The sequence below is a fragment of the Oryctolagus cuniculus genome, chromosome 4 (genome assembly GCF_964237555.1).
Source record: "Oryctolagus cuniculus chromosome 4, mOryCun1.1, whole genome shotgun sequence".
NCBI lineage: Eukaryota > Metazoa > Chordata > Mammalia > Lagomorpha > Leporidae > Oryctolagus > Oryctolagus cuniculus.
Window position 1 is genome coordinate 463,681 of NC_091435.1, and position 27,140 is coordinate 490,820.

The 27,140-nt window shown below is 48.9% G+C and overlaps 1 protein-coding gene across 4 annotated transcripts in view; it reads right to left on the bottom strand.

Annotated features, from left to right (window-relative positions):
* Positions 1 to 27,140, bottom strand: part of PCNT (pericentrin) — a 161,576-nt gene that overhangs the window by 71,276 nt on the left and 63,160 nt on the right. For 3 of the 4 annotated variants that reach the window (XM_008267246.4, XM_008267245.4, XM_070071719.1), the window contains exons 17-29: positions 24,785 to 24,934; positions 19,474 to 19,625; positions 17,199 to 17,347; positions 16,692 to 16,924; positions 14,410 to 14,572; positions 13,146 to 13,358; positions 7,213 to 7,245; positions 3,810 to 4,039; positions 3,255 to 3,371; positions 3,129 to 3,149; positions 2,180 to 2,386; positions 851 to 1,021; positions 446 to 598 (exon numbers count right to left, since the gene is read on the bottom strand). In XM_008267246.4, the coding sequence (XP_008265468.2) occupies positions 446 to 598; positions 851 to 1,021; positions 2,180 to 2,386; positions 3,129 to 3,149; positions 3,255 to 3,371; positions 3,810 to 4,039; positions 7,213 to 7,245; positions 13,146 to 13,358; positions 14,410 to 14,572; positions 16,692 to 16,924; positions 17,199 to 17,347; positions 19,474 to 19,625; positions 24,785 to 24,934 (1,992 nt within the window). The remainder of the gene's footprint in view (positions 1 to 445; positions 599 to 850; positions 1,022 to 2,179; positions 2,387 to 3,128; positions 3,150 to 3,254; positions 3,372 to 3,809; positions 4,040 to 7,212; positions 7,246 to 13,145; positions 13,359 to 14,409; positions 14,573 to 16,691; positions 16,925 to 17,198; positions 17,348 to 19,473; positions 19,626 to 24,784; positions 24,935 to 27,140) is intronic. The other variant, XM_070071720.1, reaches the window with a different exon arrangement.

Below are 27,140 nucleotides of genomic sequence, written 5' to 3' on the forward strand. Positions count from 1 at the left end.
ATTATCTTCCTAGAGGTTGCTTTCCTTTCCAAAAGCATAACTACACACAAACGTTAGAAAGATCTGAAACTGCTTATGCTATCATGCCGGGGAGGGGGACAAGCGACAATCTGCTCCCAGTCACCTCTTCCAGGACGTCACAGCCCCTGAGGCCTGAGTAAGGATGTGGCTTCCCCCTCTCGGTTCCTGTCATTAGGGGCGTGCTTCTCTGGCAATGCTATTCCAGCAGAGACCCTCAGAAGACCTGACTGCCAGGGTTACAAACAGGAAGCAGAGTTTGGGTGGGGTCACTGCCTGGGAATTCCCAGGAAGCTGCTTCTGCACACACTGCAAGGTGCCCAGATGCAGACTGCCTGCATGGACCCAACTTCCACCCTCCTGTGAAGGCTCCTGTGCGTCTTGTGGGGGCCCAGTGCTGACATCATCAGCACAGACATGGATTTACCTGTAGGCTGTCATTCTCTTCTTGACGCTCTCTGAGGCTGGCAGCAGTACGGTTGTTCTGCACATCTAATTTTAAGTTCAGATGTAGTATTTCTTCATTTTTACTCATTAAGTCATCTTTAATCTTTTCTAGCTGTTCTTTTAATTCCAAAACCTTTCATTAAAAAAGTATGGAAAATTATCTAATATTCTAAATGACATAATAATTACTAAAATAGCTGTGGAAGATTTAAAACGACATGCCAAAACCAGTTATGATTATACTACACTCACATAAAAATGAAAAAATTACAAAGCATATACAATAGTTACAAACCTACCGGCTGTTTCTCTGCACATCTGGCCATCAGCAGACACTGTGAGCTGAGCCGGGCAGTGCCCGTCACACAGCCTGCTGCACACTCACCTCGCTTTCCCGCTGCAGCAGTGCCCTCTGTGCCGCCTCTAACTGCAGTCCAGCCTGCTCAGAAGGGCAACAGAGCGGCGGCACAGGCCTGCTCCCTGCATCTGGCTCAGAGTGCAATGCGCACACAAACAGGCAGGTACTCGTCTGCTGCTCCTTTAGTGCCTCTTTATCCTGTTTAAGAGAAAATGAAACTTAGTTTAGGCAAGTATTTAAGCAATCAGGGACCTCAAACTGCTGTCTACCAAAATATAAGCCATGCTCAGCTCTTCTGGAAGCCCGGCGAGAGCCCTTGCAGTCAGCAAGTCACCGGCAGCACATGAGGACAGAGACAGCCTCTCCAGCCAGCCCCACCACGGTGTGCTTCCTTGATTAGTCAACAAGGTAAAGTGTTCCCCACATTGTTAAACAATTTTTAAAAACTGTTTGTTCTGTACCTGGCACTAATCAGCTGAGTGAATGCTGCTAAAAGAAATCACAGAGGAACCAGTTCTCCAGCAAAAGCCATTACCAAGACACAGGTTAGACAGGAAGGGTGGGTGACAAGGCAGTGCTGTGGTGCCCTCCGAGGAGAGGGAACTAGAACACACCACGTTGTCAGGGAAGCACCAGGCTTCGTTTAACAGCTGTCATCAGCACTGGCAGCAATCAGTAACACCCGACAAACACTCTCCTCCCTGAAGCAGGATTTGTGCAAGACCAAACTGCTATTGTAAAATAAGACTTTTCACTGAGCCTCGCCATTCAGGTAACTTTAACCCTCAGTGACACGAGTACACGGAGAGCCAGCAGGTCAATTCCTTGTAGCTCAGAGGGCACAGCTGCTTCCTGGAAAGCAGCCGCCCTCCCAGTCCAGCAGGCTCCCTTCTCCGCATTCACACTTAAGCTTCAGAGGTGAATAAAGACACAAAGCATCACAGACACCTAACGCCAAGCTGAGACATGAAACTATCACTGGGTAGCTAACACAAATCAAAATAATTCTAACTAGCTCCAAATATTTAACAATTTTTTAAGCCTAAGATGTTATTTATTTTATGAAATTACTAGGTATAAATTCAGAGTATTTATGAGATAAAGAAATATAAAATTGGCATAAAACGTGAGTAACCAAAGCACCCCCAGAGAGGTCAGAGTGAAGCTGCTATTGAGCCCAAGAGTGTCTGGCTGGCCCCAGCAGTGTGTGTTTCTGGTGCAGGCTCAGTGGGTCAAGTGGTAAGGGAAGACCCCGCCTACCCCTGCCCCACCCAGCAGCACAGAGCGAACCCAAGGAGATGAGCGTGCAAACAGCATCCACACGCTTAGCCTCCTCACTACAACACGAGGCTTTACCTGTTCTAACTCTTTCACAGTCTTCTTCTGTCTTTCCAACTCTTCCTGGAGCTGCAGCACTTTTCTCCTGGAGCTGGCATTTGCCTCTTCCAAACGCTTGATTTCTTCTCCCTGGATCAACACTTGTCTGTCTGCTGACTCTTTCTTTATAGCCAATTCATTAAATCCATCTGATTTTTCTCTCAACTTTTCTAGTAATGATTCAATCTAGAAAACAAAACATGCTTGAGAAATATAACAGTTAAAGAAAACCCACTTCCCACATTAAAGCAACTGGCAGAGAGAAAATAAATGCCTCGGTTGCACAGTGAAACATGAGGACAGAACAAGGTTCAGTGTGTAAGAAGGGCATTCCATCTTACACGTAAAAATAATAATATAAAACTTATCAGTAAAATTTTGACAGGAAGGAATGGAATACTACCCAGCAATAAAAAAGAATGAACTAAGCATACAGGCAACAACATCGTGATTAAGAATTAGGCTGAGTGAACAATGCCATTTCTGACGGTCGTCATGCACAGGAATCCATTTATACAACATCCCTGAAACAGAGGACAGGATGGTGGCTGCCAGGGTTAAGAGGTGTGGCTCTAAGAAGACAACTGAGGGGCCCTGGGGGCTGGGACACCCGGAACCTTCAAGGATCCCTGTTCACCAGGGTGGTAGGCGCTGATGGCAGTTCTTCAAGGTGTGGCCACAGGGATTTCTGAATCTTGCTTCTACATTACTTCAAATAAGTTTAACTCAAAAAGAGAACAAGCAAATCAACTACGGAAGCAAAGAGCTAGAGCTGCAAACAAAAGCAGGGGGGAGAGGAACAGGGCCGAGCACACCGCCCCTCCCCACCCAGCTACGCAGAGTGGGAGGAGCTGCAGCCCCAATGGCAAGCATGAACTTCCCTCTGCACAGGAAGGACCCGAGCACCGGCAGGGGCTGTCCATCGTACCTCTTCATCCAGTTGGGCACGCTGTTGTTTTCACGTACATGGAAGGCAAAAATTTAAAGAAAAAAATCTTAGAAACACCACAAAGAATGGCTACCCACAGGCAGGGCACACACAGGGCTGACCTACCCAGCTGTCCCGGGGGCCCGGGGGCTGTGGCTTGGCTGCCTGGCGCAGCTGCAACTCCAGTCTGTCAATCTCCTGCTGGAACTCCTCACGCTCATGCTCCCGCTCTGCGGCCTGTTCCTGCAGTGAGGGGCAGCGCACCAAGACGACTGTGCTGAAGCAACTGCCAGACACAGCCTGGTCTCCACCAGCCTACAGACCTGCATGGCCAAGGACGCAACTTCCCCAGCACCCAGTAACAAGGACTCCAGTGTGCCCTGTCATAGCCATTTTTACAACATGGAACTCACTGAAGAACAGCAGCCCTTGAGACGTAGACAGGGTAGGTTTTGACACTCTGGTACTGTGTGAAGCTCCTGGGCAGGGAAGCAAGAGCAGGCCACACAGACCACACAGGACACAGAACGGCTTGACTGCTGGATTCGTCTGCCAGGACCACACGCAGGAGGGTGATCCCCAGCAGACAAGGAGACACAAGCTGGCCCAATGGCCTGGAAAGGAGTTCAGGTGTCATGGTGAGCTGCAGTGATGCAAGCAGAACACACACAGGACTCTTACATCCATGAACTGCCGCTGGCTCCGCAGATGCTTGTCCAGAGCGGCCATCTCCTGCTTCAGGGCGGCGACCTCCTCGGCCTGCCTAGCGCAGTCTCGGTGCTGAGCGAGCTGCTCCTCTAACTCCAACTCCAGTGTCCCCATCTGGGCAAGCAGGGCCTCACGGTCCTTCTCAGCCTGCTTCCTGGTCTCCAACTGCTCCCTGGTTAGGTATTCAACTTCCTTCCGCAGAGCTAATGATGCAAAAAAAAAAAAAACACAACAACACACACACACACATGGAGGACCCAGGCAACTTAGCACAGAGAGCAGCAGGCCAGGAACACGAAGCATGCATTTCCTGACGGCGAGCATGGATGGACCAGTGCCAGACCTCAACTGCAACTGAATGTGGGCACCCTGCTCTGCATGGGCAATCCACGGAGACAGACATGCCTCACCCATATCCCCATCACACACCGAGCCCACACCTAGCATAGCCACACTCAGTCAAACACCAGCTGAAAATAAAGACAGATTAAGTTTGGGATGAGGGGAGACACATCTTTTAAATGTGTCTTTTAAAACTCACTAAAATAGGTTTAAAGCCTGAGAAGAGGGTACAGACATTTGGCAGAGTGGTAAAACGCTGCTTAGGACACTCACATCCCATATCAAAGTGCCTGAGTTCAAGTCCCAGCTCTGCCCTCAATCTAGCTTCCTTCTAATGTACATACTGCAGGGTGGCAGGTGATGGCTCAAAAAATGGGGTCCCTGATACTTGGGTGGGAGGTGCAAATTCAGTTCTGTACTCCTGGCATCAGCCTGGCCTGGCCTTGGCTGTTGCGTGCATTTGGAGAGTGAATCAGCAGACAGAAGATCTGTGTCTATTCTGTCTCTCTGCCTTTAAAATAAACTGAAGATAATAATTTTTAAAACAATACATATATATGTATTTTAAGATTTATTTACTTATTTGAAAGTCAGAGTTAGAGAGTTAGAGAGAGAGAAAGAGAGATGCAGAGAGACCTTTCATTTGCTGGTTCAATCTGCAGATGGAAACCAATGGCCAGGACTGGGCCAGGCCAAACCAAGGAGCCAGGAACTTCATCCAGGTCTCCCACGTGGGTGGCAGGGACCCAAGCAATTGGACCATCTTCTGCTGCTTTTCCCAGGGCATTAGCAGGGAGGTGGATTGGAAGTGAAGCAGCCAGAACTCAGACTCGTGCTCATATAGGATGCTGGTATCACAGGTGGTGACCTTATCTGCTATACCACAAGGCCAGCCTCAATAAAGATATTTGTAAAAAACAAGTCTGGGGTTTGAGTTGTGGTACAGTATGTGCCAGTTCATGTCTCAGTTGCTCCACTTTCGATCCAGCTCACTGCTAATGTGCTGGGGAAAGTAGCCAAAGATGGAAGCGCTTGGACCCCTACACGCATGTGGGACACCTGGATGAAGCTCCTGGCTCCCAGCTTCGGGCTGGCTCAGCCCTGGCCATCGCCACCATTTGAGGAGTGAACCAGTGGTTAGAAGATCTCTCTCAGGGTTGGCGCTATATCACAGTAGGTTAATCCTCCGCCTGGGGCGCCGGCATCCCATATGGGCACCAGTTCTAGTCCCGGCTGCTCCTCCCCCAGTCCAGTGCTCTGCTGTGGCCTGGGAAAGCAGTGGAGGATAGCCCAAGTCCTTGGGCCCCTGCACCCATGTGGGGGGCCCGGAGGAGGCTCCTGGCTCCTGGCGTCGGATCAGCGCAGCTCCGACCATCGCGGCCGTTTGGGGAGTGAGCCAGTGGACAGAAGTCTGTCTCTCCCTCTCACTGTCTGTAGCTCTACCTCTCAAATAAATAAAATCTTAAAAAAAAGAATTAAGCAATATGAATATGTTGACCTTCTATGAATTAAAATATTTTAAAAAAAGCTCTCTCTCTCTCTCTCTCTCTCTCTCCTCCCCCATCTTGCTTTCTCTATGTAAGACTGCCTTTCAAATAAATAAATAAATCTTAAAAGAAAAAAAAGTCTGAAAGAATACATCTTGGTATTCTCAGACAACACATCCAGTAACTTTCTGGAAATAAAGTCTTCACATGCATTCAACTGCAACTTGCATTAAAACCTCCATGCACATAAGCACATCTCAGAGGAGGCAGGGGAGGCTCCCGACAGAGCTATTTACAGTGCTGAGGGTGCAGATCTGTGACAGGCCCAAAGCTTTAAAAGCAAATCAAAGGTCAATCTAAAATTAGCTGGGTGCTAGGAGGGTTTGTCCCCTCCCAAACCCATGTTGAAATTTAATTGCATTGTAATGGAACTGGGAGGCAATAGGGCCCTGAGGACTCCAAGCTCATATGCAGGTTTAAGGCCTTAATGCAAGGCCTTTCCAGGGTGGGATCTTTCTGCATCTCTCCTGGCCCTTCCACCTCCTGCCAAGGGTCTGCAGCGTGCCATCATGGCAACAGCGAATTCCTCCAAAGACACAGAACCTGCTGGCACCTTGACCTTGGAATTCCAGTCCCCAGACCTGTGAGAAATAAATTTCTGTCCTTTGAATTTACCCAAACTCAGGTATTCTGTTACAGCAGCACAAAGAGTCTATGATGCTGAGTGACAAGCTATAAAAACTACTGATCAATTAGCATTTGGAAAATGGGGGGTTTACTGCCAAATCCTTGAGTGTCTGAACTACTCAAAAACTGACACACTGAACTCATACAATTTAATTTACATTGCAGGAGTTTTTAAAACTTAATAATTTTGTTTTGCAAAAATTTGTGAATCTTTTATGACAAACTATCATCATTAATGCAACATTCTCAGTAAGTTTTCATGCCAACAGACAACAATAACAGTAAATTAGCCTGAAACATGCAGTTACACTGACATCATTCACAGTCCTTAAGACACAAAGCCAGGGCCTGAGGTGGCGGCTCTAACAGTCAGCGCTCTGCACCTCAGCCCCATGACAGACATGCGCCCTCGTGGCCAGGCAGCACTGCCTTCAGCCCCAGTTCTGGAGGGAAGGCCCGTGTGAGTGGGACGGAGGCCCCCAGTGGCCACACAGGCGTGCTGAGGACCTGCTAGAGCTCCCTCACACGCAGACGCTCAAGGAGGGCCCAGCCCTTTTCCTAGAGAGCAGGATGCACGCAGGCACCTTAGTCCAGGAACAGCCACAACAGGCATAGACACCATTCCTGCAAGACAGCACAAATCACAGCTCAGGAACTGTGGTGATTACTAAAGGAACGCTTGCACTTTGCTGGAGCACCAAAATGAACGACTCTGTCAAGTTTTATGAACAAATACCGAAATTTATAGAATAGTTTTATTTAATGGTTTGCCACAAAAGCTCTGAAGTGTTTTTCCACTTCAGTAAATAATCTGCCATGTCTGATGCAAGCATAGAGCATGTCACACAGAAGCCACAAACCTGAGTCCATGTGTGCTACAGTGACAGGAGCCCCTAAAAGGAGAATGTGCAGCATTTACAGGGATGAAACAGAAAGCGTGCAACAGGAGAGTGACAAACAAGTGCAAGGACAGCGTCACCAGCCTCCCAGGTAACCATAGAGGTTTGCCCGGAAGAGGATGCAGGCCTGGTACCTAGGGAATTTGGCATCCAGTATAGAGAAGATAAAAACAGGGCAGATGACCCAACCTCCAAGTGGCTACAAACACACTGGACAGCAAAGGCAACACACACAGCACACAGGCAAGCAGGGTCATGGGACCTCCCGAGACTCCAGAGCAGTCAGTCAGTGTTCACAGGTCTCAAGGGAGGGCCAGGACTTTGTGAAATCCCAACACCCAGACCACATGTGGAAGTCAGGGGTTGGCAGTCCTGACAGCTGGTGCAGAGTAGCTAAGGCACACAAATCCCTGAATGGAAGCAGGGCCAGGGCTGGGCAGGGAGAAACTGAGGCAGGTTACCAACATCACAATGAAACCAAAACAGATGATCCCAGAGAAAAAAGAACTTTCCAGCGACACAACAAAACAGAGGAGGACAGCCTGGTTTGAGAGTGGGAAAGTGCTCCCTGAGACCGTTCCTGCAGGCCCGTCACCAACCTTGGCTTCTGTTCTGGGACCTGCAGGTCCAGCCTTCCCAAGGCAACCAGGCTGTAGATGCGCAGTTAACTCCACTCACCAATGGGATACTCCATGAACTAGGCTTTGCCATAGGGGTTGAACCAGAGACAAAGAGGAAGGACAGACACAGCCTCAGAAGGCACATGCAAAAAGCCAGCCCCAGGGGCCAGCACTGAGGTGTAGCAGGTAAAGCCACCACCTGTGATACTGGCATCCTATGTTAGTGCTGGTTCATGTCCTGGCTGCTCCACTTCTCATCCAACTCCTTGCTAATGGCCTGGGAAAAGCAGAGGAAAATAGGCTAAGTGTCTGGGCCCCTGCCATCCACGTGGGAGGTCTGGATGAAGCTCCTGGTTTCTGACTTCAGCCTGGCTCAGCCTTGATTGCTGTGGCCATCTGGGGAGTGAACCAGTGAATGGAAGACCTCCCTCTCTCTGTAACTGAGACTTTCAAATAAATAAATAAATCTTTAAAAGGCAGCAGCAACAGCAGCAGCCAGACCCAGCACGGTAGAGTCCAGTGCACATTACAAGCACCTGACCTTAAGGGACAGCCTGGGGCCACCAGGCTCTTGGCCTCCCAAGGCCACTGTACTGCTCAACGGCTCTTGCGGCCTTTTCTACCCACTTCCCCACCTGAAATCCCAGTGCCCAGAAGAGGTGAACAGGCAGGCATTCAAGACACAGAGACTGGATCCTGTATACGCAGCTCACTGCATGTGGAGATGACGATGCACTAAAGACATATCAGGAATGCAAGGCCTCCTAGAAGTGCAGAGTCGGCAGGAGTGATGGCAGGCACGGTTCGCCCTGGCCTGAAAGTACAGACCCAAGACTGAGAGGTACAACTTCACACAAGCAGAGAGAGGTCCTGCCTGTCAAGGCATGCTAGGAAGAGGAACAAGACAAGCAGATACACAAAAAAGAAAATGACAACGAAGACAGCAGGCACAAGTCTCAGTGGATATGTGTCGAATGAACTGTGGCTGAAAAGACCAAAAGAGACTCACAGAAGATCTTTTAAAGTCACTAATACAGAATCCGCAGGAGACATAACGGAAACCAAAGTACCAGGAGAAGCAGAAGGGAATGGAAAAGATACAGAAGTGGTAAAAATCAGATTAATATTTTAACATCATAAATTTACACTAAAAATTGGAAACAAAGGGCAGGCATTTAGTCTTGTGGTTAAGACATCCTCATACCACGTGGGAATGCTTGCATTCAACTTCCAGCTGCAGCTCCCAGCTCCAGCTTCCTGTCAAGGCAGACCCTGGGAGGCAACAGGCGATGGCTCAAGTACTTGGGTGCCTGCCACTCACATATGAGACCTCGACTGAACTCCTGGATTCAGCTTGGCCCAGTTTCAGCCTTTGTGGGCATTTCGGGAGGGAACTAGCAGATCAGAGAAAATTCTCATATTCTCTCTCTCGAACTGTGACTCTTACTCTTTCCCACTGTCTCTCAAAAAAAAAAAATAATAATTAATTAATTTTAAAAAATTTCAAAAAGCCTTAAAAATTTTTAAAACCTGCAAACAGGACGAAAGGATGTCAAAGAGAAGAACAAAGGGCAGCAGCAGACCGCGTCCAGGAGCAATGAAGCAGGAGCTCAAACCTGAGCTCTCCCAGGCGAAGGAGACCAAAGCTGCTGGCTGTAACCACAAAGAACCAGAGGTCAAGTGGAGGGGCACCACCAAAGGGCCCACATCCTGCGAAGGAGGCAACAGACACAGCAACAGCACCGACCCAGGAGAGTTCACAGAGAAGGCAAAGGAAATGAAAGATGAGGCAGACCGGTGAGACAGAGGGCAAGTGGAAAGGAAGGACAAAACCTTTTAAAATTTTGGAGGGACTGGTGCTGTGGCGCAGCGGGTTAACGCCCCGGCCTGAAGCGCCAGCATCCCATATGGGCACTGGTTTGAGACCTGGCTGCTCCACTTCCAGTCCTGCTCTCTGCTGTGGCCTGGGAAAGCAGCAGAAGATGGCCACAAGTCCTTGGGCCCCTGCACCCATGTGGGAAACCTGGAAGAAGCTCCTGGCTCCTGGCTTTGGATCTTTAGATCTGGCCACTGCAGCCAACTGGGGAGTGAACCAGCAGATGGAAGACCTCTCTCTGTCTCTGCCTCTCCTCTCTCTGTTAACTCTTTCAAATAAATAAATAAATCTTAAAAAAAAAAAAAAGAATGTTTGGAAAGAAAAGTGAGATTTTCCTGAAGTGGTGAGGTGCTGCACAGGATGACCCAGGTTCCAACAGGAAGTGCAGTCTTGTGGGTGGATTCACCCTCCAAGCTGTGATCCCACTCCAAGGGGACATAAAACCAGAAACACCCCTTCCCTCCCAGGCCACCCTGGACAGCTGTGCCACATGCCACACACACACTCTTGCATGTGACAGTGCCTAACAGATGAGCAAATGGGAGGAAGCAGGAGTGCAGGTCCACAGAGCCTCGGTGCCAGCACCAGGCCACAGCCTTCACAGGATGCGTCACATCCCTGCACAATTTTAAACACTTGTTTCGTGACCGTTTCTATATGAAATACCTAAAAACCTGAAGCCAAATAAACAACTTTGTTAAAACTAGATGCGTTCCAAGGATCTGAGGGCATTTGGAAGAGCAGTTAAACTGCCATGTGGAAAGCCCCCACCCTAGACCAGAAAGCCTGGGTTTGAGTCGCAGCTCCGCTTGCAACTCCGCTTCCACCCCTCTTCTTGTTTAAACCCTAGGAGACAGCAGGGATGGCTCCTGGGCCCTGGCTACCCATGTGGGAGACCTGGATGGACTTCTTGGCTCCTGGATTCACCCTGGCCAATCTCCAGCTGTTTTAGAAATTCAGGGAGGAGCCTGTGCTGTGGCATAGTAGGTTAAGCCTCGCCTGTGGTACTGAAAATCCCATAAGGGCACCGGTTCTAGTCCCGGCTGTTCCACTTCTGATCCAACTCCCTGCTATGGCCTGGGAAAGCAGTAGAAGACAGCCCAAGTGTCTGGACCCTTGCACCCACTTGGGAGACCCAGAAGAAGCTCCTGGTTCCTGGCTTCGGGTCGGCCCAGCTCCAGCCATTGCAGCCATTTGGGAAGTGAACCAGCAGATTTGAAGACCTCTCTCCCTCTGCCTCTCCTTCTCTCTGTGTGTAACTCTTTCAAATAAATAAATAAATCTTTAAAAAAAAAGAGAGAGAGAGAGATTAGACTAGATCTGAGCTCCCTTTCAAAAAAGAAAAAGGAATTTGGGGAGTGGACCTTTCGAGTCCAACTAAAATAGAATGTTTTTTGTAAAGGTAAGTTAATAAATGTGTTCCTAGGTAGGGTTCACATTAGGTACGAAGAGGTAATCTCTTCTGCGTCCCACTAAACCTAAACAAAAGCTAATCTAACTAGATATAGATTACCTGGGATGTTCTAACTCTAGTAAAGTGTGCTCTCTCAGTCAAAAGAAGGAAAGCTATTTTATATACATGCTCTTCACAGACTAACAAGACAACAAACGAGATTTCTGGGAACGGCAAGATTCTGTGGAATTTGGATTCCAAGATCTTGAATCTGCTTTAAAAATGCCTGGTGCAGACACTGTGCTGGACAGGGGAGCTACAAGAGTTGTTCCAAAGAACTAAGGAGCTTCTGACAGAAGCTCCAACACTGGGATTGCTGGTGACAGGATTCTACGGAATATGGATTCCAGGGTTTGGATTCTAAGCCTTTGTATTTGCTTTAAAAGCCTCTGATGCGGACACACTGTGCTGGACAGGGGAGCTACGGAAGGTGTTCAAGGTTAAGGAGTTGCTGACGAAAGCCCCATCAGCAGGAGTTCCTGGGCAGGCTGTCTATAAGATCCTCTTGGGATCAGTTGCAGCTTAAATGAGAGAGACCTAACCAGGTGCTACTGCGCACGACTACCTCCGTGCAATTAGGACTAAACCTCTGCCTCTCGAGTCTTCACACGTGAACTCAAAGACCCACCTGATTACTCCTGTAAGCCAATCAGAGACCTTAAGTACCTCTTCAAAGCAGAAAGATAAGTAAGGCCTTTGCCTTCCTCACATCGGGACTGCTGCCCCTTAAGGCAAACGTGCTGTATCTGCCTCTCTCGAGTCTCTCTGGGAACTGTTATTAACAATAAAACTCCTAATGGGTTCTTCTATTGTAACTCTATGCTCAACCTAAATGGGTTTATAATCTACACAAGGGTAGCCTATCACCACCCACTATCTGGGAGTCTGAAAGATATGTTCTTTCCATCTTTTGGGGCACTCTACTAACAACTGGTCTTGTTCCAGTTTTGCTTATGCTGATTAACATGTTTCAGAATTCGACTTCTGGAAATAACTGACTATACAGGAGACACAGCCATTGGTGGTGACCAAGACTGCTCCAGCTCACAAAGAAAACTTGTCAGATGAGATAGAGACTTCCAGACACAGGACAGGCAGGGCTTGTGCTACACCCCTCATAAGCAGGAAACAGCTACAGAAGATGGATGAGTCTACGCCCTTAACCCCTTGGATTAAGGGAATGGAGTCTCTGAGGGGGAATGATGTAGGTAAGCATACAGGATAAAATTGATCAGGTTTGTGACCTGGAAAACCACCCCTTCACCATGTCCATGTGACCTCATGTCCCTACCAGACCACACCTGTGCACCCACCTGCCAATCAGACTAATTAACCACTCCCCTTTGGAAGTGGATTAAAGATCTGAAACATGGTGGGTTCAGCCCTTTTTTGGCCTCTTTCACCATTGCAGACCCTTGCTGCCCCACACCTTCAGGCCACCTGCTTCCAAGCTTTCTGGCCTGCATGCTCCTCCACGTGGCTGGCTCCTGGTGCTCAGTATGAATCTAGATTTCCCTCTCTCACTCTCCTATGCATTTCTCTCACTGAATAAAAAGCTTAAAACCTTAAAAAAAAAAAAAAAGGCACTTTGTTCTAAATGAAATTTTGAAGGCACTCTGTGCTCAATGTGGGCTATCTGTCCTAAGGGTCCTAAAGTGCAGAAGACACTCACCCCACAGGCACAGGACACGAGGTCAGCAATGCAACCTGGAGGACCTGGTCCCTCTAACAAGCCACAGAACAAGTGGGTTCTTCACCTGGATGTACTTGGCAAAACCCTCACACAACCCCGTATAAGACACACACACACACACCTGGATGTACTCAGCACAACCCTCACACAGCCCCGTGTAACTAACACACACACACACACACACACACACACACAGTAGCACAGTAGCTGGGGCTGGCTGTGGCCACAATCCTGGCCCCAGCCTGTTCTCACCAGCTTCTCTTTCTTCTGCTGTCGCGGCCGCTGCTTCCTTGAGGCCCTGCAGGACAGAGTACTCCTCCTTCAGCACCATATGTGCCTGGGCCTCCTGCTGCAGCTGCCGCCTCAAGCCATCCAGTTCCAGGGCAAGGCGCTGCTCGGACTCCTCCTTGAGGCCCAGTGCCTCCTGCAGATCAGCTTTCTCCACCTTGCACCCTTCCAGTAGCCCTGAGGAGACAGGGAGAAAAGTATGCTCTGGCCCAGTGGACAGAGGAGCAAGGGCAGCAGGTGGTCAGGACAAGCACTGCACTCACAGCAAGAAAACACACAGGTCCCTAGTGGAGGGGGAGCCCCCAGACCAGGACAGATCCACACTGCACTCACGTCATACACTACATCCTGTCATGCCATGATGCCCCACGCAACTGCCACTCTCCTGAACGTGGTGGTCCCGCAGAAGAAAACCCGAGGCCTCACACCATGTGCTCTGCTCTTAGGGTTTGCTTTTAAAAACCCACCTGCTGGGGCAGGCACGTGGTATGGCAGATAAGTCACCCACATCTCGTATCAGAGTGCTTGGTGGGAGTCCCAACTCCTCTGCTTCCGATCCAGCGTCCTGCTGATGTACACCCTGGTAGGCAGATGATGGCTCAGGTACTTGGGCCTCTGCCACCCATGTGGGAAACCTAGATAGAATTACAGGCTCCTGGCTCAGGCCTGGACCAGCCTTAGCTGTTGCAGGCATTTGAGGTGTGAACCAGCAGATGGAAGACCTCTTATCTGTTTGCCTGTTTTTGCCATTCAAATGAAATGAAAATAAATGAATAATTTTTAAAGACTCTTACATGCTACCTATACACCTATTATAAAACCCTCCTCCTGGGGCCGGCGCCATGGCACAGTAGGTTAATCCTCCACCTGCAGTGCCAGCATCCCATATGGGCGCCGGTTCTAGTCCCGGTTGCTCCTCTTCCAATCCAGCTCTCTGCTATGGCCTGGGAGAGCTGTAGAAGATGGCCCAAGACCTTGGGCCCAAGCACCCACGTGGGAGACCAGGAAGAAACGTCTGGCTCCTGGCTTCAGATCAGTGCAATTCTGGCCGTTGCAGTCATCTGGAGAGTGAAGGCCTTTCTCTGTCTCTCCCTCTCACTGTCTGTAACTCTACCTCTCAAATAAAATAAATAAAAATCTAAAAAAAAAAAAAAAAAAAACCCTCCTCCTAAGGCTCTTATGAGGCTGCCCGTCCGGGGTCTGCGCCCCATGCCAGTGCCTTGCTCACCCTCAGCCTTGTGCAGCTCCAGCGTCAGTGCAGTCTTCGCGGCACCCTCCTCCTTCAGGCAGTCCAGTAACTCCTTGTGCTTCTTAATGACCTGGGCCATCTCCTCATTTTTATGACTAAATTCTTTTTCAAAACGAGAATGAATTTGACGTGCTTCCTCCAGCTGTTAAAAAATGTTTAAAAATCAGAACTCCAGAGCAACAATCAAGCACATGTTATGCACATTAACAACCAGCAGAATCCTCCTTCTACCCCAGTCCACCGGGGCCATCACCTTGGGTAGGACCTGCACAGGACAAAGGGCCCCCTGCACATCTCAGCCACCACTGGCAGCAAGGCCCCATCACCAGTGAACTCCCCAGATGGTAACGGCCTCTAGCTGGTGCAGGCCTGGCTGCTCCCTGGCAAACAGTTCCAGTCTGGAACTTCCAGGCCACTGACAAGCTGAGGTTCAAACCAATCTGCGGATTCAGGCAGCCAATACCCTGCTGCCCGCTCCAGATAGACAAATCCACCCAAGAGGACCACATTCATCTTTTTGGGACTTGGCCTCAAAGGAAACTTGGTGGTTCTTTCTTGGAAACAGTCCCGAGGCTACTTCTTCTCAAGGCCCCGCCCCCGCCCCCAACCCACCGAGTCATCTCCAGCTACCATGCTCATGAACCACTTACAAGGCCTTAGGGGGAGGCCTCGTCTGACCCCGACTGCACACACAGCCTGCTGTTCCTGCATCCACTGCCGATTGCTCTGATGGCTCCTAGCCTCATGCAAGACTGTTCTGGTCACTTCAACCTGCTCCCCAAGTCAAGAAAGGATGTTAACCCAGTGAGCACAGCCCCACCAAAGGGCACCATCCTGGAGGGCACACACTGCCCCACCTGAGACACCCAGAATCACAATCAGAAGAGGCCTCAGGTTCATCACACATGTGGGCAGGTAATCAACAGCACCCGATGACTTGTCAGACACCACCCAAATGTGTCCAGGTCTTGACAGAAGGGGAGCTGGGTGGAGGGAAGGTGGGGTGTGAAGGGACAAACGTTGAAGGAACAGGCAGCCACTCAGGGACCCAGGGAGACAAAACTCAGATTTCCAGCCTTGAAAATTCACTCAAATATTTCTGAGATAAACAGCAATGTGGTCAAATAGTCAAAAAAACTATTTTTTAACTTTTGGAGAAAAAAAAGGACCTCTTCACTGCTCTTACATATTCCTACTTAATGCCTTCCTGGTTATCTAAAAGGTTCTAAGGCATTAATAATTCCCTCTTCTTGCTGATAATCTCTGTGGAAAATACTCCTGGTGGAATTGCAACAGTACATGAAGTTAAGTGAAAGCAGCACACTTGTACACTGTCGAGTTAAACAAACTGACATTCTGCCTGTCACTCACAGCAAGGCTGCCTCCCCTGGAACTCCAGTTCAGGAAAGACGCCACTGGTCAGACAAGGAGGGCAGCACAGAAGGCAGAGTGCGCCCCAGAAATGGCCAACAGAGGAGAGCAGAGTGGCCCAGAGTCAGGTCCACCTGAAAGCCAAAAGCTCCCTTTCATAGGCCTGCAGGTTTGGCTGGGAATCGGGAATGCCGTACCAGGCAAAGCCATATGCAGCAGGTAGGCAGTTGCTTGGGACACCCACATCCAACATCACAAGACCATGTTTGAGTGCTGGCTTCTCTGCTTCCAACCCAGCTCCCTGCGAATGCACCTAGGAAAGCAGTGGAAGATGCCCAAGCGCTGAGGCCCTGCGCCCATGTGGGAGACCAGATGGAACTTCCTGCTCCTGGCTTTGGCCTGGTTCAGTCCCGGCTGTGGGGGCCATTTGGGAAGTGAACATGTAGATGAAAGATTTGTCTCTCCTTCTCTCTCTGTAACTCTGCCTTTCAAATAAATAAATAAATCTTTAAAGAAAAGAAAAAAAGTGTACTCTGGAGGCAGAGTACCCATTTGAGAGACCTGGATGGAGCTCCTGGCCTGACCCTGGCTGTTATGGGCATTTGGGGAATGAAACAGCAGGTGGAAGCTCTCTTTCTGCCTCTCTACCTCTACCTGTCTCTGTCTTCCAAATAAAATGAAAATAAATTTTTAAAACTTTAAAACATTAATACTTACAATGTTTCCATAGGGAAAACAACAGATGGAAGCAGGGAGGGAGGGAGGGTGTGAGGGACGCTGCACGGACAGGCCTGGCACAGGGCCGGGATGACACTTTACATCAGGCTCCGCTGTCGCCCCAGCATCGGTGCACTCAGCCCCCAGGCCCCACGTCATGCCGCGGTCCTCACCTGCCGGGTGGAATCCAGGGTCATTTCCAGAAGGCCATCCACAGCCATGCTCAGACTCTGGTAGACTCTTCTCACCGGCTGCTCGCATTCCAGCGTACTCTCTGGGCTCAGAAAGAAGCTTTCGCACACATGGCTGCTGATCTCAGCCACAGAGGACATCTCTGCACACTCAGGCAAGGCCCGGTCCAGGTCCAGCAGAGCTGCATCTGGCCAGGTCTCCTCCAGTGCTGGGGCTACAAGGTGGAGAAATGCAAACACCTGTCCACACTGCTCAGGAGCGGGCTGAAGCCAGCAGTGGTTCCACCATGTTATCTGACAGGGGCACCCCACCCAGGAGCAGAGGTGCTCCTCCCACCTAGCCACCACCCACAGGAACCAGGCCGATACCACCAAGGCCAACTCAGCTTTGAGTGTGAACACCAGGAGCGGACATGGAAGCAACACTCCCTCAGTGAGGCTTCCCCTGGCACCCACAGTCCCACAGGCAACCCCTTGTGGAGCACACACCTGCTGACAGGCCGTCTCCCTCTGCTGTGCCCGCATCATCCAGGCACAGCCCCACACGCTCACTGATCCGGCTCCTCAGTGCAATAGCAGCCTTCACTGTCTCTCCAAACAAACCCAGCAGTTTCCTGAGGACATCCTGGAGAGCTCTCCTAAGACAAGAACAGCAGACATACATGTCTTTCAGTCACGACTGTGGAGACTCCTGTCCTGGACACTGGCCAGGTACTGCCAACCAGCCTCATGCCCACAAGGGACGTGAGAGTACGCCTTAGTGCATGGAAAACATCTGTGCATGTGGGGCCAGAAGATCATGGCCTTTGGCCCTGGGTGAGTTCAGGACACTGAGATGACAACAGAGTAACCAAGGCGAGTCTGCTGGAGTGTGCCAGCTTGCTCTGCAGGGAGCACCTCTCCTGGCTGCCATTCTCACAGCAGAAGAAACCGTTGTCAGTAACTTAAGCAAGTTGGTCCTAGAAACCTGCGAAAGTCATCCAGTGTGGTACAGAGAATGCCAAGCCAGCACACGACACTTCATCTGGAATCTTTTCCCCTCACAGCATGGGTGGTATCAATCTCATTTTATGAGATGTTTGTTCAAATATCAAACAACACAATCAACTCACAGTTTTATATTAAAACTCAGCCATCTGGGCCGGCGCCGCGGCTCACTAGGCTAATCCTCCGCCTTGCAGCGCCGGCACACCGGGTTCTAGTCCCAGTCGGGGCGCCGGATTCTGTCCCGGTTGCCCCTCTTCCAGGCCAGCTCTCTGCTGTGGCCAGGGAGTACAGTGGAGGATGGCCCAAGTCCTTGGGCCCTGCACCCACATGGGAGACCAGGAGAAGCACCTGGCTCCTGGCTTCAGATCAGTGCAGTGCGCTGGCCACGGCGGCCATTGGAGGGTGAACCAACGGCAAAGGAAGACCTTTCTCTCTGTTTCTCTCACTGTCCACTCTGCCTGTCAAAAAATAAAAATAAATAAATAAAAAAAACTCAGCCATCTGAACACCCTGTCACCCCACAGCAATGCCCACGGGCAGCAAAGACTGTTGGTCTGGCCTCTGGCTATGTGAACACAGCATTTGCAGTGTTTCTGTTCTATAAGGTAGAGGTTCACAGGGTCAAAAGTCAGTCTCCAGCCTGCTCCCTGGGCCATACTCCTCCCAGAGCAGCCCTGTGGCTGGGACATACATGCCTGAGGACCGTGACCCCAAGGAGGACGCACATGTAGACAGCTGGATCTACCCTATGCCAGCACTCACATGGCTGATCCTGACATGGAGCTCATTCCATGAGGAGGGGACTGTACGAGGATGGAGGGAGGTATCATTTTAGCAAATGATGTAGAGCCTCACCCAGAAAACACCCCAGTCCTCGACCATAACCCTTCCCCTCAAATTCCACCCAGGTTTCCCTTCTGACCCCAAAATTCTAAACACAGGGTAGGCTTGGTGCAGTAGTTAAGACACTGTTTGGAAGGCCTGTGTGCCATATCAGACTGCCTGGCTTCGAGTCTCAGTTCCTCTGCTTCTGATCTCCAGCTGCCTGCTAACATGCACCCTGGGAGGCAGCGGGGACGATGCCAGTGGTTGGGTCCTGCCACCCACAGGGAAGACTTGGATGGAGTTCCGAGCTCCTGGGCTCAGCCTGGCTCTGCCTCAGCTGTTACAGTCACGTGGGGAGGGAGCCAACGGATCTCTGCCTCTCAAGTGAAATAAATAATTTGACATGCTCAGTGTTTGGGTGTCTGAGCATCTGCAGCTGCTGCCGCATCAGCTGGGCAACCCTGCACCTGGGGTAGAAGTCCGAGCTCTCAGACCAGTACCACACCAGCAAGTTCAGCACACGGGGTGCCCCAGGCTGGGGCAGCAGCATCCTCTACGGCTCCACAGCAGGAGCCATGGGTCAATGTGGGCATCTCAGAAGCCACAAGCCACAGAAGGTGTGTGCACAGGCACAGTGTTATCCAGAGAGAACACTGCAGGAAAGACCTGACACCAAAGAGCATGTGGCTCAGCCTCGGCTGGAGGCAGGAGATGGGATCGTGGAGGCACAGCACGGCTTCAAAGATGAGGGAGTGGTGGCTGTTTTGTTGTTATTTGCCAAAATGTGAAGATGTGGCAATGGCAGGTTCCATAGGTGTTGAAATATTGTGAAGTGAGAAGAATAACAGGGCCCAGGTCTCCGTCTACCAGGTGTCAGCGTGCAGACCCCAGGAGTGCAACAGCAGGACAAAGGGGCCAGACGGAGCACCAGCAGTGCTGGGGACACACTGACCTTTCACTGTGAGACAGGTCAATGTCAGCTCTGAGCATGGAGATGAGGTTCGTGCCTTCCTGGGTCTCTCGCGCGTGCCTCTGCTGCAGTCTTTCCAGCTCAGAACGATACCCTTCCACCTCCTGATTTAAGGACAAGACTTGGTTTTCCAGCTGTGGGAGAAAATTGTTGAGGCAATTTAGGTAAAAATAAATGCTTTTAAAGAATTCTCATAGTTATATTTAATAAACTATGGCAATAGGTGACAAAGGCTGTGATTAAAGGTGAAAATTATTAATGTAGTTTTCCTCCATTACAAATCCCCTCTTACAAAAGCCTACACAGTAGCTTGCCCCTGACCATCAGAGCCATTTGATGTCCCTTTATCTGGTCACTCCCAGGCAGGCAAAGACCCTTCTTACAATTTCTCTCCAAACACAGAAAGAGTCTGGGCAGGACCAGCTGCTCTGTATGTCACTGATACAGGCACCAGGAGCACTGAGGGAGAAGAGAAGGTGGGGATGGAGGCATATACGATGTAATTTTTAGTGGCTGTTGGGTCTCCTGGATCAGACCCAATTGAGCACTCTACAAACTTCTGTATAAAACAGGCTATTCCCGCTATGGAAAACGGTTTGGAGATACCTCAGAAATCTGAATATAGCCCTACCATACAACCCACTCATCCCACTCCTCAGAATTTACCCAAAGGTAATTAAATTGGCAAATAAAAGAGCTATCTGCACCTCCAGATTTATTGCAGCTCATTTCACAATAGCTAAGACATGGAATCAACCTAAATGCCCATCAACCAAAGACTGGATAAAGAAATTATGGGATAGGTACTCTATGGAATACTACACAGCAGTAAAAAAATAATGAAATCTGGTAATTTGCAACAAAATGGAGGAATCTGGAAAACATCATACTGAGTAAAATAAGCCAGTCCCAAAGGGACAAATATCAGATGTTCTCCCTGATTGGTGACAACTAACTGAGCACCTAAAAGGAAACCTGTAGAAGTGAGACTGACACTATGAGAAGCAAGACTTGATCAGCCCTTGTCCTGACTGTCGAGGAACAGCTCACTATTTTATTCTTTTTAGTATTTTCTTTTTCTACTTAATACCATCTGTTGAACTCTTTATTTAACACAGAATTATCCTTAGGAGTTTAAATCAAACTGAAAATTGATCCCTGTTAAAAATAAGAGTGGGAATAAGAGAAGGAGGAGATGTACATTTCAGCACACGTTCCCTTGGACTTACCCCTATGGGTAAAGCTAAAAACTTGCCATGGGACTCTAAATCCCTTTAAGTTGGCAGGTGAAAATGCCATCTTACTAGTTAAAGTGATCAGTTTAAGTTCATAGCTGATCATAAATATAGGAATAAGTATCAAAGGGATCACATAAATAAGACCAAGTGTCTGCTAATAATAATTGATAGAATTAAAAAGGAGAGAACGATCCAACATGGGAAGCAGGACACATAGCAGTCTCATAGAATGGCAAATGCCCTAAACAGCACTTTGGCCTCAGAATCCACCCTTAAGGCATTTGGATCTGGCTAAAAAGCCAATGAGAGCATTTCAGCCATGGAAAGACAAGACACTGTGGCAAAAAATGGCCTACATGAAAAATCTCTGTGAGTGAGATCCCAGTGGAAAGAAGGGGCCAATCAAAGAAGGAGGTACCTTTCTCTGAAGGGAGAAGAGATCTTCTACTTTGATTATGGCCCTGTCTAAATAATGTTAGAGTTTGTGGACTCAGGAGGCTTCCGTAGCCTTGGCAGCTCTCTGCTATGGCCGATGAAAGCAGTAGAAGATGGCCCAGGTCTGTGGGCCCCTGCACCCAAGTGGGAAACCTGGAAGAAGCTCCTGGCTCCTGGCTTTGGATCGGCACAGCTCCGGCTGTTGCGGCCATCTGGAGAGTGAACCAGTGGATGGAATACCTCTCCCTCCCTCCCTCTCTCTCGCTCTCTCTCTCCCTCCCTCCCTCCCTCTCTCTCTCTCTCTGCCTCTGTCTTTAAAATAAATAAATCTTTAAAAAAAAAAAATTCTTGGGGGCCAGCAATGTGGCATGGCGGGTAAAGCCACTGCCTGCAGTGCCAGCATCCCATGTCCCATGCGGGTGCTGGTTTGAGTCCTGGCTGTTCCACTTTCAATCCACCTCTCTGCTATGGCCTGGGAAAACAGAAGAAGATGGCCCAAGGACCTGGCCATGCAACCGCATGGGAGACTCAGAAGAAGCTCCTGGCTCCTGGCTTCGGATCAACCCAGCTCTGGCCATTGCAGCCATTTGGGGATTGAACCAACAGATGGAAAACCTCTTGTCTCTCTCTCTTTGCCTCTCTGTAATTCTGTCTTTCAAATAACTAAATAAATATTTTTTAAAAGATTTTTAAAAAGCTCTTGGAGAATATGTACATGAAATAGGAAAATATTTCCTAAACAGAACACAGGCAATGCAAAATCTAAAGGGGAAAAAAAGGAAAAGCTAAATTCATCAATCAATTGTCCATCAAAAAGTACCAAAGAAGAGGGAAAATAAAAATCAGATCAGAAGAAATCTAGAATACATAAAGAACTCCCAAAGGTCAGTAAATGGCAAATTATCTTAAAATAGAAAAAAAAGAGGTAAAAGATACAACCTGGCATTTCACAGACAAGAAAATACAAAGCAGGTCATAAACTAGCTGACAGACACCTGACCTGGTGAGCAGTTGGGAACCCCGGCTTCAGATCCCATGACACACCTCTCCCAGCCACAGAACTGGCTCACACCACCAAGTAGTACCTGGCCCTGGAAGGAACCAGTCTGGTGCGACCTGGCCAAGAAGGACCTCTGCTGAGCACTTGCAGCCTCCACGCTACTATCTCAGGAGTCCAACCCTGTGACAGGAGGGCACTAGAAGAATGCTCACAACAGCTTCATTCCTAAGAGCAGAAAACTAGAAGCCAGTCAGAAGTCACTGAAGAGTAAGTGGAGTGCTCAGCGGGCTGCAGTCAGCAGTGGGGATCAGTGCAGTGCTGGTACACACCTCACGAGGCTCTCCGACAAAGCACAGAAGAACCAACCACAGAGGACACCGAGGACAGGATGACTCAGGACACATCACTCAGTGGAAAGCCAAAATCTCTGGACAGCGGTCACCTCAGAACAGCAGGCGTAAGCCACAAGTAACACCACGGGGGCTTAGACGGAACTAAACTGGCTGATGGGACACAATTACATATTTCACAGCATTATTTTACCAAATGTGTACATTTTCACACATTGGTAAAATGCATAGGTTTATTTCATGATGACAATGAAATTTTTAACGAGTCTGGTTCGCTAAAGGAGCGTCATTTCTTCTTTTCAACTGAGGATGTTGCTTGGCTATAGAGGGTGTTCAGGTGTAACTGACTCATGGAGTGGCTCATACGTGGCCTTCCCTCAAGCACACACATGATCTGTGCAGTCAAGGAACAGCACCTGCACAAAGGTGCACCTGCACTGGGGTCCACACACATGACACAGGTATGTGGCCGAGACCATCACCCTCCTCACACTGCACCCAGCTACTATCTCCACTTTTCAAAGGTAAGTCACTAGAACTACTTTACAACTTCTTCCTTAGTTAGTGACATAATCTTTAACTGTGTTAATTCTTCTACTGCTTTTGTTGGTGCTTATAAACTCATATAGATTAAGTGTAGTATTATGTTGACCCAGTTTTGCCACAGCAAATTACTTTTAGCAATTTTTGCCACAAGTTATTTTTCGCAATGTTTACAGAACCAGAAACTTTTCAAAATGCATAAATTGTTTCACAGCAGAAAGACTTGTTACTTTGAAGAAAAAAAAAAAAAGGAAACACTTAGCAAGGTCCTGCATTGCCCAGAGAAACTCCCAAGGGTCCAGAAGAGCTCACAGACCCTGCTCTGAGTCTCCCCTCAGCTTCCTCACTGCCCAGCACAGGCCTGAGTCTGCAGTCCTTTGACCTGTCACTTCTGACTGACCATTAATAGAGACTTCTTTCAACCCTAGCAAGACACTGCCCGCTGTGACTCTGGCACTCAGCAGCCACAGGATTCTGGCAAATTCCTGGGACCTCTGTGTCTCGACAATGAACTGCAGGGACAGAGCAAACTCTTACTAGCAAACAATGCCCCCAATTATTCAATTAATAGTAAGTTCAATCCAGTGACCATGCATAACAAAGCCAGGAAGAGCCGGATAATACCCACGAGGTGGGACCCTCTCTGAAAACTGGAAACAGATCTATATCTTCAAAGGCAAAACTGTAACAACTCATCATCAACACAAAGCAACCAATTCAAAACTGGTCCAAGGACTTGAACAGACATTTCTTCAAAGACAGACCAATGACCAATAAACATCACTAATCAAAACTACAATGGATACTAAAAAAAATAGTAAGTGCTGGGGCAATGTGGAGAAATGTAATCTCTCTTGCACCCTGGTGAGGAATGTAAAATAGAGCAGCCACTCAGAAAACACTGATGTTCATCAGCTCAAACACAGCTTATTAAATCAGAAATTCTATTCCGGAGCTGGCACTGTGGCATGGAGGGCTGGGCTTCTGCTTGCGATGCCAGTATCCTGTATTAGTGCCAGTTCATGTCCCACTGCTGCTCTTTTGGTCTGGCTCTCTACTGTGGCCTGGGAAGGCAGTAGGGGATGGCCCAGGTGCTTGGGCCCCTGCATTGTGTAGGGTGCGCCTGGCTCCGGCCACTGCAGCCACATGGGGAGTGGGCTGATAGATGGAGGACCTTTCTCTCTGTCTCTGCTCTACCTCTCAAGTAAATAAATAAATCTTTAAAAAAAGAGAGAAAAAAAATTCTATTCCTAGATACATGCACACAGCACCAAAAACTGAAAGCAGAGATCGCTTGTAAACCAACATTCACTGCAGCATTGTTCACAACTGCCAAAAAGGGGAACCACCGTGCACGCACCCAGAGGACAGGCAAGCAACACAAACAAGACTGAGCACACAGGGACTACTGCTGTAGTCAGACCAGCGCACTGCTGATTTATGTTACAACCTGGAGTGAAGGAAGTCAGCTACACAGGACGAGCAGTACCTGCTTCTACCTATACAAGGTCCCCAGATAGCCAAACGCAGACAGGACAGTGGGAGTGAGTTTTAGTTTAGGAAGATGAAGAGCTCTATGGGTGTTGATGGTGACAGTGCATGGTGCAAACATACTTAGTGCTACTGAACTAAATATTTACACGCTTAAACATGATAAATTTCATTTTATACATATATTATCAACAAAAAAAGAAAGGAAGCACCAAGAAGAGGCCCCTCCTACTCACCTGCTGCATTTGGCAGCTTTTCTCCTGAAGCTGCAGCCGCAAAGACGCGGCTGCCTCCTTTGGGCAGGGAAGCTGGGCCTGCTCACTCCCACAGCTGCCTGCCTCCACTGGTTCTTGCAGGGCAGCTTTCTTCTCACTTCCAAATTCACCCTGTACAAAAGTACATTAACAACAACAATAAAAGTCACTAAGCTGGAAAATGACATGTATTCTGTTTCTTTGCGGTTCACAAGAATTTGAAACATTCAGCAAGTATTTCCTGAGCCTCAAATTTGCTCGCGAGCAGAGAGGCCTTTCCCCACTTCCTGTGCGAACAACGCTTTGCCTCCTCTCCCAAATGGAGACTGAGGAGGGGTCACATTAAACAGTCACCTTAGGAAATTCACCATCGGGGCCGGCACCACGGCGCATAGGCTAAGGCTTTGCCTGTGGCGCCAGCATCCCATATGGGCATCAGTTCATGTCCCAGCTGCTCCTCTTCCAATACAGCTCTCCATTATGGCTTAGGAACAGTAGAAAATGGCCTAAGTGCTTGGGCCCCTGCACACGCGTGGGAAACACAGAAGCAGCTCCTGGCTCCGGATCAGGACAGCTCTGGCCGTTAACGGCCATTTGGGGAGTGATGGGAAGACTTTCTCTCTCTGCCTCTCTGTCTTCCAAATAAATAAATAAATCTTAAAAAAAAAAAAAAAAAAAAAGGAAAGAAATTCACCATCAAGATGGGCCAAGATGGGCAGTTGGCCTAACAAGTACCTGCTACTTTAGTACATGGGCCTCTGCACCCCATGTGGGAAAAGTGGATTGGAGTTGCTGGCTCCTGGCTTCTACCTGACCCAGCTCTGGCATTTGAGGACTGATCCCTCCACCCCTCGGTCCCTCACCCCCACTGCCCCATCACTTTGCCTTTCAGAAAAATAAACAGGGACTGGCACTGTGGCCTCTCTCTCTCTCTGCCTCTCTGTGGCTCTCTGCCTTTCAAATAAATAGTCTTGTCTTTAAAAAAAAGATTACTCAGATCACTGCCACACACATGGGAGACCCAAATGTGAGTAATGGGCTCCTGGATCCAGCCAGGCCCAGCTCCAGCCACTGAAGGCATCTGGAAAGTCAATCAGCAAATGGGCATGCACTCTCTGCCTCTGCAATATATTTTTTTTAAGATTTATTTTATTGGGGCCAGCACTGTAACACAGAAGTTTAACCCACCACCTGCAGTGTAAGCATCCCATATGAACACCAGTTCAAATCCTGGCTGCTCCACTTCTGATCCAGCTCCCTGCTGATACACATTGGATAGCAGCAGAAAATGGCCCAAGTGTTTGGGACCCTGCATGCCATTTGAGGAGTGAACCAGCAGATGGAAGAACCCTATCTCTTTCAGTTTCTCCTTCTATCTCTGCCTTTCAAATAAACAAAACAAAACAAAAAAACTTAAAAGATTTTATTTATTTGAAAGAGAGAGTTACAGAAAGAAAAGAGTTAAAGAAAGAGACCAAGAGAGGAATCTTCCATTCATTAATTCATTCTCCAAGTGGCCACAATAGCCAGAGTTAGCCCTGCCTGAGGCCAGGAACCCGGAACTCCAAGCACTTGGGCCATCTTCTGCTGCTTTCCCAAGTGCATTAGCAGATCAGAAGTGGAGCAGCAGGACCCAAACAGGTGCTCTAATAGAATGCCAATATCTCACACAGCAGCTTAATCTGCTGTGCTACAGTGCAAGCACGACAAATTTTTTAAAGACTTACTTATTTGGAAGGCAGAGTAACAAAGATATCTTTCATCCACCGGCTCACTCACCAAATGGCTGTAATAGCCCAGGCTTAATATGCTACACCAACGCTCACCCTGCAAATAAATTTATTTTAAAAAATCTGTAAAGGAATTCACCATTATCATGGGATTATGTCCATCAAAGCCCAAGATATTCAGAAACCTAGGTTTCTTCAGTTTTGAAAAATATATTTTATTCCTAAATAAATAATGCATTTGTTACAGTTTACGGCAGACCAGGAAACCAGATCACAGCAGGCAGGCCCCAGGCCCAGCACCCTTGGACCAGGCCACTGTGCTCACTGTGCCTGGCATGCCTGGGGGACAGCGGGGAGGCTCACACCACAGGTGCTCTGGGAAGGTGTGGACCAACAGACAGTCACGGAGCCTCCTGTGCAAACAACAAAAAGCAAACTCCTGTTTGAGGGTGCAGGGGTGCCCATAAGCACTCCACACACCCCCAACACAGGGACTCACAGATTCCATTGTGAGCCCCAGCACACTCAAGGCCCATGGAGGAGTAAGGCTCAGGGAGCTGTAGTAGCCACTCCCTTGAGAGAGGTCCTCTGGTCACTGGCCACATACA